The 16,546-nt window shown below is 28.5% G+C and overlaps 1 protein-coding gene across 2 annotated transcripts in view; it reads left to right on the top strand.

Moving 5' to 3' along the window:
• The window catches only part of LOC126746254 (ninein), a 50,236-nt gene that overhangs the window by 25,322 nt on the left and 8,368 nt on the right, over positions 1-16,546 (top strand). The window contains exons 11-14 of one of the 2 annotated variants that reach the window (XM_050454412.1): positions 8,820-8,970; positions 9,048-9,117; positions 15,970-16,175; positions 16,237-16,516. In XM_050454412.1, the coding sequence (XP_050310369.1) occupies positions 8,820-8,970; positions 9,048-9,117; positions 15,970-16,175; positions 16,237-16,516 (707 nt within the window). Of the gene's footprint in view, positions 1-8,816; positions 8,971-9,047; positions 9,118-15,969; positions 16,176-16,236; positions 16,517-16,546 lie in introns of both variants that reach the window. The other variant, XM_050454411.1, reaches the window with a different exon arrangement.

The following is a 16,546-nucleotide window of genomic DNA, read 5'->3' as shown; positions in this document are numbered from 1 at the left end:
AAAATTCAATTGATTCTCAGTTTCCCGTAAAAAAGCGAATTTTTTTTATTAAAAGTCAAAACTATTTTTGTTCCTTAAAATTGGAACTCTGATCCACTGGCCGAATATGGACATACAAATGCCCTAAGTGGATAGGCAACACGCAATACAGCAACCATCGATACAGTGGATTGGTATATGGAGAAAATGGGACAAAATTTGTTTAAAAAGTTAATTTGAAGTAGTTTAGGTCTAAAAAAAATGTCCCTCATTAGAATTATTATTATTTTTTTTTGGGATATTTTAAGAATATTCTAGGGCTTTACATTAAAAACCGGGGAGAAATACAGTCCTGGAATTACCGAGTAAAGTGGTAAAAGATTCCAAAGGTCCTAACTTTCTCTTTTCAAATGATTTTAGAAAATACCAGGAAATGATGTAAAATTATATTCCAGGATTTTGGAATAATTGTAAATTTTGTTCCAGATTTATGAAGTCACTATAGCATATAGAACTTTTAAGTTATTTATTCCAGATATTTAAAGATGCTTTTCTACTTGCATTTAAGATAAGACTGCCAGAACGAACATTAAAATTTCTTCAAATATTTAGAAGAACCATATCGATGGTGTATTTCCATATGTAGCTATCTACAAATTGCTTTATATTTAGGAAACACAAAATAAAGTTTAATAGGCTGTATCAAATCAAATCTATAAAAAAACACATTTTAATAAAACTCATCTTTTTATTTATATATTTTTTATTTTCGAAAAACATAAATAATAACTAATTTAAACAGGAAAAATGCAGATAGCCATATTTGGCACATAATACTTTCTCAAAGTTGTAGTGATGCAAAAAGCTACAAACTTAAAGAACTAATTCTAAACATAATAATGAAAGATAAAAATAATTATTAATAACATTATTGTAAGAAAAAGTCTTCGCCCTCAGGATCGTTTCCGTTTCATCCTCATCAATCGTTTCGTCACTACTTAGCAAACTTGTAAAAAAAAGCCGGCAATCATCTGGGACACTTCCAAAGTTGCAAATTTCTTTTAAATGTTTCAGCTTTAATGCTGAAATTTTCCTCTTTTCCTCGTGTAAGGATTTGAGATATTTTTCCATGGAAGCAACTGTCACTCGTCTTCCTCTGTGTGGAAGAATCATTATACTGCGAAAATCTTCATCAAAATCTGTTTTAATTTTCATTGTAAAAGGGAATGCCTTTTCATACCTAATCCACTTAATATGATGCCAATTAACCACATTCCCATCTTGATCCTTGTTTCGGTTGATCATAGTTAGCTTTGCCAGGGTTTTCCAGTCAACAAAAGCTATGTCTTTTTTTTTTTGAAAAACTTCGTACTTAGGGGCATTTTTTTTTGTATTCCGAGCAATGGTGCATGGTGCTGGTTACCCATTCATGCGGCAAATAAACTGGGACAATTTTGGATTAAATTTCAATTCTTGCTTGCATTGAATCGCATTCCATTTGGCTGTGTCCTGAAACCAGGAATTTTTGGTCAATGACCTCTACCGGTAAAACTTGTACGGCATAAATAAACATAGCGGCAACAAATTGATTTTTATGTTGGCCTCCACATGTGTCACTAAAGAGCCTTACATTTTGAATGGATGTAGAAAGACTTTGGAGGTGGCCACGTGAACCTTCTACTTCAAACCACATGTAGCATTTTCCAGAATTGTCTCCACAGTTAAAAATAGTGAAATTGTATGTGGGTAACTTCGTCTTGTAAAAAAGAATGGGGTTAGTGGGATCTGTTGGCACATACAATACTTGTTGCAAATCAAAGTTGGCGGAATGTATTTCTTAGGATTTTCCTTTGCTGCATCCTTATCCAAATTTTTTTCCTGTCTGGCTCTTTTTTTTTATTTTTAATGTGATCTTCATAGTTTTGCAGCAAATGTACTTTGATTTCCGTGTTAGCAGATTCATACGCTGGACATTGATCCTTTCGAGGCTTATGGAATGATAGATTAAAATGAGAATTAAAAATATGGCGATAGAGTGACTCCTTTAAACATTCCATATTTTCTTTGGCACAATCTTCTTAGTAAAACCTATGCATCTGCTTTAGGTTCAATTTCCTCAGAAGAGACTGTAGGAAATTTCTGAATATGTTGTTTTAAAAAATTTACTGCATCTTCTGATATTTTAGAGGTACCATAACCGCCTCTCTTATCTTTTTCTGTGGTGTTACTATTTGGCAAAATTCAGAAATCCCTTTTTAACACCAAGGGTATTAAGTAGCATTGTTCTACATACATTTATTCTAGAATCCTTAATGCACAGATAAAATTTCATAGATTTGGAACTTCTTAAGTTGTTGGTGCCAGTTGTTCTTCTTTTACAATCGATAACCTCTACCAAATTATTTAGGAAATCTCGTTGCCTATCAACATTTGCAAGATTCCAAAATGATGTAAAAATATTTATCCTTTCTTCCTGGCTAATACGAGTTTTGCATTTAATCCTAAATTGAAAAAAAATATATGGTCTACGTTTAAAGAAGTGTCAATCAAGAATTGTTGCATGGTTCACCTAAGAACCTGCCTAGAACGTGATTTCCTTTTGAGTTTATATATGGAAGCCCCGAATTCTTATTGTCTCTGCGAACATTTTTTTTTTCCAAAAAGTGGGACATTTTTTCTTTTTATTTTTTGGTTCAACTGACGTATCTTTTGGTATTTGATTAGTATTTCTAAGTACTACGTGATTGTCTAAGCCACCATCATCTAAAAAAATGATAATTAACACCAAGAGTCATTACTGTTCTTATTAACTTACCTGATTGGTCACTGGGAAGATAGTTTGCATCTTTAATGGAGTCATCTGAATCAAAAGGTTCTTCGTCAAGTTCTGCTAAAAAAATCATAAATAAGAATAATAATAGAATAAAAGAATTAATGAAGAATAAAGAAAATTAAAGAATAATATTACTATTATTTATATAGATAATTCTCATATTATTACTGATTTTATTTACCGTTAACTGATTGGCTGGTGGATTCGGGTTCTTCAGCAGAGACTGTATTTGAATCAGAATGGGCCGAACAAAATGGTGCATGATTAAGATTTTCTAAAAAGACATTTTTATAATTAAAACTCTAAAAAACTATATCTTTTAACAAAAATTTTAATTTCTTAAGAAAAGGTAGTTGTACTATTGTACCTACGTATTGTAAAAATAATATTATTACGTTTATAATAATTGACATTGACAAACAAAACTCTAAAATCGCTTTAGCACCATCACACACACTCATCAAATAGATAGATATAGTTGTATTTACGACCATCCACAGTTTTTTTTACACGTTTTGTATTGCTATAAATAATTAATGTAATACTAAATAATTTACAGAAACAGCCATAAGTAGGTACTTCTGAGAATAACTTTAGATACGAACTCAAGCTATCCTAAAAGTTAATGAATTGTAATTGCAGACATTGGCAAACAATAAATAAATACGGCCTTTTTTTATTTATTCACAACCAAAAATCGGTAAGAACAGTAGACCAATTTACTAAAGACAATAATAAGATATTACAATACAATAAGTTAAAGATAGTAAAAAAACTTACAAGTAGTGTCCAAATTTTCAACGTGGCCGACGTCAGGAATATTTTCTAAAGATGGTTGTTTGGGCAGCATCATTAATATTTTTTTGCATCGACTCATTTTGCACGAAAAAAGTTTACACACGAACGCAATGCTTGTAGCTAACTGCAAAGCGCAAAGCCAAAATTTTACTTAAAATGATTATTTCCAAAACAGGCTATGTGATTTTGGAGAGATATGGAATTCACAAAAATATATTTTCACAAATTTTTGATAGTTAAATTGTGGAAATATGGGAATGTCGAATATGGGATCATATTAATTTCTGGTTAAATTGGCGCTTTAGTGTGTTTAAATTTGCCAAATTGATTCTGGATTTCCTGTAAAAAGAAGCGATTTTTTTAAAAAGTAAAACAGTTTTTGAAAAAATTTCATTATTTCAAAAATAATGGAAAAAATTTCATTATTTCAAAAATAATGGACCAATTTACTTAAGGCCTTCGCACATCGAATAACAATTAAACCCTTTATAATTCCATTAAATTTCAAGTAAATTAGTCTTGATTTGAATTTTTTATGAATTTTTAAACTCGAGACTAATTTTTTTGGACCACTTTTTGAAAAAATTTCATAATTTCAAAAATAATGGACCAATTTACTTAAGGCCTTCGCACATCGAATAACAATTAAACCCTTTATAATTCCATTAAATTTCAAGTAAATTGGTCTTGATTTGAATTTTTTATGAATTTTTAAACTCGAGACTAATTTTTTTGGACCACTTTTTGAAAAAATTTCATAATTTCAAAAATAATGGACCAATTTACTTAAGGCCTTCGCACATCGAATAACAATTAAACCCTTTATAATTCCATTAAATTTCAAGTAAGTTGGTCTTGATTTGAATTTTTTATGAATTTTTAAACTCGAGACTAATTTTTTTGGACCACTTTTTGAAAAAATTTCATAATTTCAAAAATAATGGACCAATTTACTTAAGGCCTTCGCACATCGAATAACAATTAAACCCTTTATAATTCCATTAAATTTCAAGTAAATTGGTCTTGATTTGAATTTTTTATGAATTTTTAAACTCGAGACTAATTTTTTTGGACCACTTTTTGAAAAAATTTCATAATTTCAAAAATAATGGACCAATTTACTTAAGGCCTTCGCACATCGAATAACAATTAAACCCTTTATAATTCCATTAAATTTCAAGTAAATTGGTCTTGATTTAAATTTTTTATAAATTTTTAAACTTGAGACTAATTTTTTTGGACCACTTTTTGAAAAAAATTCATAATTTCAAAAATAATGGACCAATTTACTTAAGGCCTTCGCACATCGAATAACAATTAAACCCTTTATAATTCCATTAAATTTCAAGTAAATTGGTCTTGATTTGAATTTTTTATGAATTTTTAAACTCGAGACTAATTTTTTTGGACCACTTTTTGAAAAAATTTCATAATTTCAAAAATAATGGACCAATTTACTTAAGGCCTTCGCACATCGAATAACAATTAAACCCTTTATAATTCCATTAAATTTCAAGTAAATTGGTCTTGATTTGAATTTTTTATGAATTTTTAAACTCGAGACTAATTTTTTTGGACCACTTTTTGAAAAAATTTCATAATTTCAAAAATAATGGACCAATTTACTTAAGGCCTTCGCACATCGAATAACAATTAAACCCTTTATAATTCCATTAAATTTCAAGTAAATTGGTCTTGATTTAAATTTTTTATAAATTTTTAAACTTGAGACTAATTTTTTTGGACCACTTTTTGAAAAAATTTCATAATTTCAAAAATAATGGACCAATTTACTTAAGGCCTTCGCACATCGAATAACAATTAAACCCTTTATAATTCCATTAAATTTCAAGTAAATTGGTCTTGATTTAAATTTTTTATAAATTTTTAAACTTGAGACTAATTTTTTTGGACCACTTTTTGAAAAAATTTCATAATTTCAAAAATAATGGACCAATTTACTTAAGGCCTTCGCACATCGAATAACAATTAAACCCTTTATAATTCCATTAAATTTCAAGTAAGTTGGTCTTGATTTGAATTTTTTATGAATTTTTAAACTCGAGACTAATTTTTTTGGACCACTTTTTGAAAAAATTTCATAATTTCAAAAATAATGGACCAATTTACTTAAGGCCTTCGCACATCGAATAACAATTAAACCCTTTATAATTCCATTAAATTTCAAGTAAATTGGTCTTGATTTGAATTTTTTATGAATTTTTAAACTCGAGACTAATTTTTTTGGACCACTTTTTGAAAAAATTTCATAATTTCAAAAATAATGGACCAATTTACTTAAGGCCTTCGCACATCGAATAACAATTAAACCCTTTATAATTCCATTAAATTTCAAGTAAGTTGGTCTTGATTTGAATTTTTTATGAATTTTTAAACTCGAGACTAATTTTTTTGGACCACTTTTTGAAAAAATTTCATAATTTCAAAAATAATGGACCAATTTACTTAAGGCCTTCGCACATCGAATAACAATTAAACCCTTTATAATTCCATTAAATTTCAAGTAAATTGGTCTTGATTTGAATTTTTTATGAATTTTTAAACTCGAGACTAATTTTTTTGGACCACTTTTTGAAAAAATTTCATAATTTCAAAAATAATGGACCAATTTACTTAAGGCCTTCGCACATCGAATAACAATTAAACCCTTTATAATTCCATTAAATTTCAAGTAAATTGGTCTTGATTTAAATTTTTTATAAATTTTTAAACTTGAGACTAATTTTTTTGGACCACTTTTTGAAAAAAATTCATAATTTCAAAAATAATACACCAATTTACTTAAGGCCTTCGCACATCGAATAACAATTAAACCCTTTATAATTCCATTAAATTTCAAGTAAATTGGTCTTGATTTGAATTTTTTATGAATTTTTAAACTCGAGACTAATTTTTTTGGACCACTTTTTGAAAAAATTTCATAATTTCAAAAATAATGGACCAATTTACTTAAGGCCTTCGCACATCGAATAACAATTAAACCCTTTATAATTCCATTAAATTTCAAGTAAATTGGTCTTGATTTGAATTTTTTATGAATTTTTAAACTCGAGACTAATTTTTTTGGACCACTTTTTGAAAAAATTTCATAATTTCAAAAATAATGGACCAATTTACTTAAGGCCTTCGCACATCGAATAACAATTAAACCCTTTATAATTCCATTAAATTTCAAGTAAATTGGTCTTGATTTGAATTTTTTATGAATTTTTAAACTCGAGACTAATTTTTTTGGAACACTTTTTGAAAAAAATTCATAATTTCAAAAATAATACACCAATTTCCTTAAGGCTTTTGCAAATGGAATACCAATTGAACGCTTTATAATCCCATTAAATTTCAAGTAAATTGGTCTTGATTTGAATTTTTTATGAATTTTTAAACTCGAGACTAATTTTTTTGGACCACTTTTTGAAAAAATTTCATAATTTCAAAAATAATGGACCAATTTACTTAAGGCCTTCGCACATCGAATAACAATTAAACCCTTTATAATTCCATTAAATTTCAAGTAAATTGGTCTTGATTTGAATTTTTTATGAATTTTTAAACTCGAGACTAATTTTTTTGGACCACTTTTTGAAAAAATTTCATAATTTCAAAAATAATGGACCAATTTACTTAAGGCCTTCGCACATCGAATAACAATTAAACCCTTTATAATTCCATTAAATTTCAAGTAAATTGGTCTTGATTTAAATTTTTTATAAATTTTTAAACTTGAGACTAATTTTTTTGGACCACTTTTTGAAAAAAATTCATAATTTCAAAAATAATACACCAATTTACTTAAGGCCTTCGCACATCGAATAACAATTAAACCCTTTATAATTCCATTAAATTTCAAGTAAATTGGTCTTGATTTGAATTTTTTATGAATTTTTAAACTCGAGACTAATTTTTTTGGACCACTTTTTGAAAAAATTTCATAATTTCAAAAATAATGGACCAATTTACTTAAGGCCTTCGCACATCGAATAACAATTAAACCCTTTATAATTCCATTAAATTTCAAGTAAATTGGTCTTGATTTGAATTTTTTATGAATTTTTAAACTCGAGACTAATTTTTTTGGAACACTTTTTGAAAAAAATTCATAATTTCAAAAATAATACACCAATTTCCTTAAGGCTTTTGCAAATGGAATACCAATTGAACGCTTTATAATCCCATTAAATTTCAAGTAAATTGGTCTTGATTTGAATTTTTTATGAATTTTTAAACTTGAGACTAATTTTTTTTGGACCACTTTTTGAAAAAATTTCATAACTTCCAAAATTTTACTTAAAATGATTATTTCCAAAACAGGCTATGTGATTTTGGAGAGATATGGAATTCACAAAAATATATTTTCACAAATTTTTGATAGTTAAATTATATGAGATCATATTAATTTCTGGTTAAATTGGCGCTTTAGTGTGTTTAAATTTGCCAAATTGATTCTGGATTTCCTGTAAAAAGAAGCGATTTTTTTTAAAAGTAAAACAGTTTTTGCCCTTTAAAATTGAAACTACCCACCCACTGTCTAAATATGAACACACAAATGCCCTAAGCGGGTAGGCAACACTCAACACAGCAACCTTTGGTACAGTGGTTTGGTATATGGAAAAAACAGGACAAAATTTGTTTTATTTTTTTTTAATTAATAGAGATTCTGCAAATAATATTTAAAAACAAAATGGTTTGTAGATTTTTTCGAAAAAATCTTTCAGTGTAGGGTCACTATTCTACAAAAATCACACTGGTCTGCTATATACATAGATAAACCAACAACATGTTTGCAATATTTATTCACGGTTCAATTAGAAAGTAACAAAAAAAAATGACATCACCGGACAGAATAAATTTACTTTTATGGCGAGCGGAGATCGAGGAGCGATTATCTCATTTATATTATATCAGTCACTGCCCAAATTAAACTAATTTTATCAATAACGAATATTGAAAGAATGATAAGTGGAATAATATTTTGTTCTAGTAAACGAACTTCTGGGGCACTTCACAAAAATCCCTTCCTGGGATATCGATTTTTTTTTATTCAAACACAAACTGAAGTCATATTTCATTCCCGGGATTTAGGTTACAAAGAAATCGATCTTCGGGTCATGTTGTTTTAACCGAATATAATATATTCATTCATAGACACCTTTATGGTGAATTGATGGTGTTCTCCCCGTGCTTTTAGCAGACGGCAGTCCGCGCTTAGGCAAACTAAGGAAATGCTACAAATCTCGAACTCCCGAACAGTCGGAAGTTCCGTTCACTTCAAGCGAGAGCGGTTTCGACACCGAACCGGAATCCCTTTCGACTTCGACGTACGATTATGACGAGGTGTACAGGTAGGAGTCGACATTTTCCCTTTATTTACTACAATTATTAACATTAAATTGTCCTTGTTTTTTCCTCAACCATCAAGGTTACAAGCCCGAGTAGCTTTTCTCGAGCAAGTGCTCTTGCAAAATAACATACCTGTACCCACATACGAGGTAAGTCCGAATGATGTAGAAACATTGCACAGTGTGACTAATGCATCGTACTAACCGGAAACAAAAAGAAAATTGCTTAATAATGTACCAAGTTCTTGTCGAGAATGTTTTTTATTCAATATAGTCTGAAGGACTCTAAAAATAGCTTAAGCAATGATTAAATTGTGAATTTAGTGTTGCTTATTATTTATTCATTTTTTTTATGTAGTTGTTTTGCGCATGTTATTATATTTATTTATTTAATTAATTAATTAATTGCGATGCTAACGCTTAATAGTTGAAGGAGAAGCTGGGGCATCATAGCATTTGATCATCATGGCTAAGTTGTGCTTAAAAGCTTTTCTTGTTTGCTATAATTCCAAAGCTTCTCCATAATAAACGTTTTTGTTACGCTTTTTTTTTTGTATCAATAAAACATTTTTATGCACTTTTTCCGTTTGTTTTATTTGATTTATGGAGAAGCTTTTTGGAAAAGGTAGGTGCAGCTTTTATCTCATTAGTTCTTTGTGTTGTGACACTCAAATCACGACACAGTTTTACCACTAATCAAAACTCTTTGTTTTACTCTCAACACGTGGTACCATCTTCGGGAGAATATTAAAACTAAACTCAAACTACTTACAAGTGGCCTTATATACTAAAAATTCATGACTATAAATGATTGGACCTTTATCCCTGTTAAAAATGGTCTTTTAATTTTTGAATATTGCTAAACTTTCGTATGCATCTAATTATTAGATTGTTATTAACGGTAATTTTAAATTGTCTTTCCCTACTAAGTGACTAGCGTTTAAAACTTGTTCAGTCAAACTCAACTCTTCCATATTTTGATATGAACATGTACTTCTTCACAATAACAATGGTTACAATAAACGATTGATCCCGGACCTTCATAGGTCTCAAGAAATAAAATAATCTGTTTCTTACTGACTGACGAGTGTTTTGTCTTTGTGTGTGATTAATAATATTTGGGATACTCTTAAGGCTTTTCAAGGTAGCAAGAAACTTTACAACGTCGATTTACTTTGTAACAATAGTTGAATCCGACGTTGACGAGGCGGCACAATGTCATAATTGAGGCAACGTTGCTTCTCTTCTGAAAATATAATAAGCCCATTTACTTATGGCCTTCTCACATCGATTACCAATAAAATGCTTTATAATCCCAGCAAGTTTTAAGTAATTTGGTCTTGATTTCATATTTTTACGAATTTTTAAACGTGAAGGAAAATTTTTTGAACCACTTTTTGAAAAAACTTCATAATTTAAAAAATAATAGACCAATTCACTTATGGTCTTCGAATGTCGATTACAATTATAACCGTTTATAAGCCCAGTATGTTTCAAGTCAATTGGTCTTGATTTGAATTTTTTATGAATTTTTAAACTTGAGGGTAAATTTTTTTGGACCACTTTTTGAAAAAAATTCATAATTTCCAAAATAATACACCAATTTCCTTAAGGCTTTTGCAAATGGAATACCAATTGAACGCTTTATAATCCCATTAAATTTCAAGTAAATTGGTCTTGATTTGAATTTTTTACGAATTTTTAAACTTGAGACTAATTTTTTTGGTTCACTTTTTGAAAAAATTTCATAATTTCAAAAATAATGGACCAATTTACTTAAGGCCTTTGCACATCGAATGGCACTTGAACGCTTTATAATTCCATTAAATTTCAAGTAAATTGGTCTTGATTTGAATTTTTTATGAATTTTTAAACTTGAGACTAATATTTTTAAACCACTTTTTGAAAAAAAATCATAATTTTCAAAATAATCCACCAATTTATCTAAGGCCTTTGCACATCGAATACCAATTGAACGCTTTATAATCCCAATAAATTTCAAGTAAATTGGTCTTGATTTGAATTTTTTATGAATTTTTAAACTTGAGACTAATTTTTTTGGACCACTTTTTGAAAAAAATTCATAATTTCAAAAATAATACAGCAATTTACTTAAGGCCTTCGCACATCGAATAACAATTAAACCCTTTATAATTCCATTAAATTTCAAGTAAATTGGTCTTGATTTGAATTTTTTATGAATTTTTAAACTTGAGACTAATTTTTTTGGACCACTTTTTGAAAAAATTTAATAATTTTAAAAATAATACACCAATTTACTTAAGGCCTTCGCACATCAAATAACAATTGAACCCTTTATAATTCCATTAAATTTCAAGTAAATTGGTCTTGATTTGAATTTTTTATGAATTTTTAAACTTGAGACTAATTTTTTTGGACCACTTTTTGAAAAAAAATCATAATTTCAAAAATAATAGACCAATTTACTTAAGGCCTTTGCACATCAAATACCAATTGAACGCTTTATAATCCCAATAAATTTCAAGTAAATTGGTCTTGATTTGAATTTTTTATGAATTTTTAAACTTGAGACTAATTTTTTTGGACCACTTTTTGAAAAAAATTCATAATTTCAAAAATAATACACCAATTTACTTAAGGCCTTCGCACATCGAATAACAATTAAACCCTTTATAATTCCATTAAATTTCAAGTCAATTGGTCTTGATTTGAATTTTTTATGAATTTTTAAACTTGAGACTTTTTTTTTTGGACCACTTTTTGAAAAAAATTCATAATTTCAAAAATAATACACCAATTTACTTAAGGCCTTCGCACATCGAATAACAATTAAACCCTTTATAATTCCATTAAATTTCAAGTAAATTGGTCTTGATTTGAATTTTTTATGAATTTTTAAACTTGAGACTAATTTTTTTGGACCACTTTTTGAAAAAATTTCATAATTTCAAAAATAATGGACCAATTTACTTAAGGCCTTCGCACATCGAATAACAATTAAACACTTTATAATTCCATTAAATTTCAAGTAAATTGGTCTTGATTTGAATTTTTTATGAATTTTTAAACTTAAGACAAATTTTTTTTTGGACCACTTTTTGAAAAAAATTTATAATTTCAAAAATAATACACCAATTTACCTAAGTGCCTTTGCACATCGAATACCAATTGAACGCTTTATAATCCCATTAAATTTCAAGTAAATTGGTCTTGATTTGAATTTTTTATGAATTTTTAAACTTGAGACTAATTTTTTTGGACCACTTTTTGAAAAAATTTAATAATTTTAAAAATAATCCACCAATTTACCTAAGGCCTTTGCACATCGAATACCAATTGAACGCTTTATAATTCCATTAAATTTCAAGTAAATTGGTCTTGATTTGAATTTTTTATGAATTTTTAAACTTGAGACTAATTTTTTTGGACCACTTTTTGAAAAAAATTCATAATTTCAAAAATAATACACCAATTTACTTAAGGCCTTCGCACATCGAATAACAATGGAACCCTTTATAATGCCATTAAATTTCAAGTAAATTGGTCTTGATTTGAATTTTTTATGAATTTTTAAACTTGAGACTAATTTTTTTGGAACACTTTTTGAAAAAAATTCATAATTTCAAAAATAATACGCCAATTTCCTTAAGGCTTTTGCAAATGGAATACCAATTGAACGCTTTATAATCCCATTAAATTTCAAGTAAATTGGTCTTGATTTGATTTTTTTATGAATTTTTAAACTTGAGGGTAAATTTTTTTGGACCACTTTTTGAAAAAATTTCATAATTTCAAAAATAATGGACCAATTTACTTAAGGCCTTCGCACATCGAATAACAATTAAACCCTTTATAATTCCATTAAATTTCAAGTAAATTGGTCTTGATTTGAATTTTTTATGAATTTTTAAACTCGAGACTAATTTTTTTGGAACACTTTTTGAAAAAATTTCATAATTTCAAAAATAATGGTCCAATTTACTTAAGGCCTTCGCACATCGAATGCCAATTGAACACTTTATAATTCCATTAAATTTCAAGTAAATTGGTCTTGATTTGAATTTTGTATGAATTTTTAAACTTGAGACTAATTTTTTTGGAACACTTTTTGAAAAAAATTCATAATTTCAAAAATAATGGACCAATTTACTTAAGGCCTTCGCACATCGAATGCCAATTGAACGCTTTATAATCCCATTAAATTTCAAGTAAATTGGTCTTGATTAGAATTTTTTATGAATTTTGAAACTTAAGACTAATTTTTTTGGACCACTTTTTGAAAAAAATTCATAATTTCAAAAATAATGGACCAATTTACTTAAGGCCTTCGCACATCGAATGCCAATTGAACACTTTATAATTCCATTAAATTTCAAGTAAATTGGTCTTGATTTGAATTTTTTATGAATTTTTAAACTTGAGGGTAAATTTTTTTGGACCACTTTTTGAAAAAAATTCATAATTTCCAAAATAATACACCAATTTCCTTAAGGCTTTTGCAAATGGAATACCAATTGAACGCTTTATAATCCCATTAAATTTCAAGTAAATTGGTCTTGATTTGAATTTTTTACGAATTTTTAAACTTGAGACTAATTTTTTTGGTTCACTTTTTGAAAAAATTTCATAATTTCAAAAATAATGGACCAATTTACTTAAGGCCTTTGCACATCGAATGGCACTTGAACGCTTTATAATTCCATTAAATTTCAAGTAAATTGGTCTTGATTTGAATTTTTTATGAATTTTTAAACTTGAGACTAATATTTTTAAACCACTTTTTGAAAAAAAATCATAATTTTCAAAATAATCCACCAATTTATCTAAGGCCTTTGCACATCGAATACCAATTGAACGCTTTATAATCCCAATAAATTTCAAGTAAATTGGTCTTGATTTGAATTTTTTATGAATTTTTAAACTTGAGACTAATTTTTTTGGACCACTTTTTGAAAAAAATTCATAATTTCAAAAATAATACAGCAATTTACTTAAGGCCTTCGCACATCGAATAACAATTAAACCCTTTATAATTCCATTAAATTTCAAGTAAATTGGTCTTGATTTGAATTTTTTATGAATTTTTAAACTTGAGACTAATTTTTTTGGACCACTTTTTGAAAAAAATTCATAATTTCAAAAATAATACAGCAATTTACTTAAGGCCTTCGCACATCGAATAACAATTAAACCCTTTATAATTCCATTAAATTTCAAGTAAATTGGTCTTGATTTGAATTTTTTATGAATTTTTAAACTTGAGACTAATTTTTTTTGGACCACTTTTTGAAAAAAATTCATAATTTCAAAAATAATACACCAATTTACTTAAGGCCTTCGCACATCAAATAACAATTGAACCCTTTATAATTCCATTAAATTTCAAGTAAATTAGTCTTAATTTGAATTTTTTATGAATTTTTAAACTTGAGACAAATTTTTTTGGACCACTTTTTGAAAAAATTTCATAATTTCAAAAATAATACACCAATTTACTTAGGGCCTTCGCACATCGAATAAAAATTGAACCCTTTATAATTCCATTAAATTTCAAGTAAATTGGTCTTGATTTGAATTTTTTATGAATTTTTAAACTTGAGACAAATTTTTTTGGACCATTTTTTGAAAAAATTTCATAATTTCAAAAATAATAGACCAATTTACTTAAGGCTTTCGCACATCGAATGTCAATTGAACGCTTTATAATCCCAATAAATTTCAAGTAAATTGGTCTTGATTTGAATTTTTTATGAATTTTTAAATTTCATGTTAAATTATTTGGTCAACCCACTTCTATTAACAATAGAACGCTTTAGAGTCCCAGTAAGTTTCAAGTCAATTGGTCTTAAGTTAAGCTAAATTTTCTGTTGAATCAACGTCATATTTTAGGTTAATCTTAACTCTTAATTCAAGATTGAATAGATCTGTTATTGATGTCGGAATATCCACCTATATAAAATGTATCGATTTTGACTCATCACCATTCTGTTCATGGTAAATATGGGATATAATAAGGTTGGCAAATTAAAGCAAAGTTACGCCTTATGTTTTTAAAATATCAAAATTCATGCAACATTTACTGAACGTTGTATAAGAAAAGTTGATCTTTGATAGAACAACATCTACGTTGTCAAACGACCTTTTTCAACGTTAATGATTGGGATATTGAGTGCCTGGAAGAAATAAAATAATTTGTATCTTATTGGCAACTGAATATTTTGATTTCTAGTAGTTCTAGTGTTCTATCAGATACTCCAAGGCTTTTTAAGCAACTACTGAAAAAATTATCGATATCCATCCACTAAAAGTCAAGATATCGATATTTTCCTCAGTGGGGTGCCTGGAAGATATAAAATAATTTGTCTCTTATTGGCAAGTGAATATCTTAAGTTTTTCTGGCTAAAATTACATAATTATTGATGTCTCCGATAGTCTAAGGGCCTTTTAAGTATTTCCTAAAAAAATGATTAAAATCTATGTAGTAAATATCAAAGTATTGATTCATTCTTGGTACTTGGACATACTGAACTAGTTTTCGATTGATACTATCTGGCGTGGTCTTTCTTGAATCAGTTATTGTTATTTATTTGCACTGATGGTAAAAAAATGTGTTCCTATTAAATCGGTTATTACTTAGAGGAAATGAGAGAGTCTTTGGTAGAGAAATGCTTGAGAGCAAACAAGATATATCGAAATATACAAGAATTTCATTTTTTACTTTACTAAAAACGAGATTTTTGGTAAACAATATAATTTTGGAGTTGTTGAGTTCGAAACTTGAATTTATCCGAAGAGGACACAAGGGTTTTGCATTCATTTAATGCCGGGGCCATTTTCAAAAACTCCCTTGCTTTCCTTGTCAGCTTTTAAATGGAAACAATCTTTTTCGATCGATCGTTTAATAATAATAACATGTGTCGAGAGTAAAATAAAGAGTTTTGGTTAGTGGTAAAACTGTCTCGTGATTTATCTGATAAAACCCTCTGAAAATAGAGCACATTTTTCCTTCCTCCTCAATAGGAAACCGAGAACACGATAATATCGACCATGCAGCTCACCTGCAGAGTGAAGCAACTAGAAAAGGTCATTTCCCAGGCCAGGAATGACATAAACCGGATCGTAAACAGAGACGAAAAGTGCCCGAACTGCGATAGATTGAGGGACACCTGCGAAAAGTTGGAAACCACTTTGGTGCTGAACGAATTGGAAACTTGCGTGGATGAGAGGTACAACTACTAGAAAAATTCCTCAAATTTGCAGTAATTTTTTCTTTTTTAAAAAACTTAGTTCAACGGATCAAGGAAACCAGACCGAACTGACCATGGCAATTATCGAGGAACGAATGGACAAACTTGAACGAGAAAACGAGGAGTTAAACGTGAAATGCTCGGAACTGGAAAACTGCATCGAATTACTCAGGAACGAGTATGAAAAGTGCGAGGACTATTGGCAAACGAAGGTGGACGAGGAGCGGCAGTTTTTCGATGCCGAACAGAAGATCAGCGGTGAGAAGTTGAACGAACTACTAGAGAAGATGAGGGAGTATGAAGAACAGTATGCTACCCAGGTGAGTCAATCAATTATTCTTAATATTTTT

Source organism: Anthonomus grandis, chromosome 17 (genome assembly GCF_022605725.1).
Source record: "Anthonomus grandis grandis chromosome 17, icAntGran1.3, whole genome shotgun sequence".
In the NCBI taxonomy this organism is placed as follows: Eukaryota; Metazoa; Arthropoda; class Insecta; order Coleoptera; family Curculionidae; genus Anthonomus; species Anthonomus grandis.
This window is presented reverse-complemented; position numbering and strand designations above follow the sequence as displayed.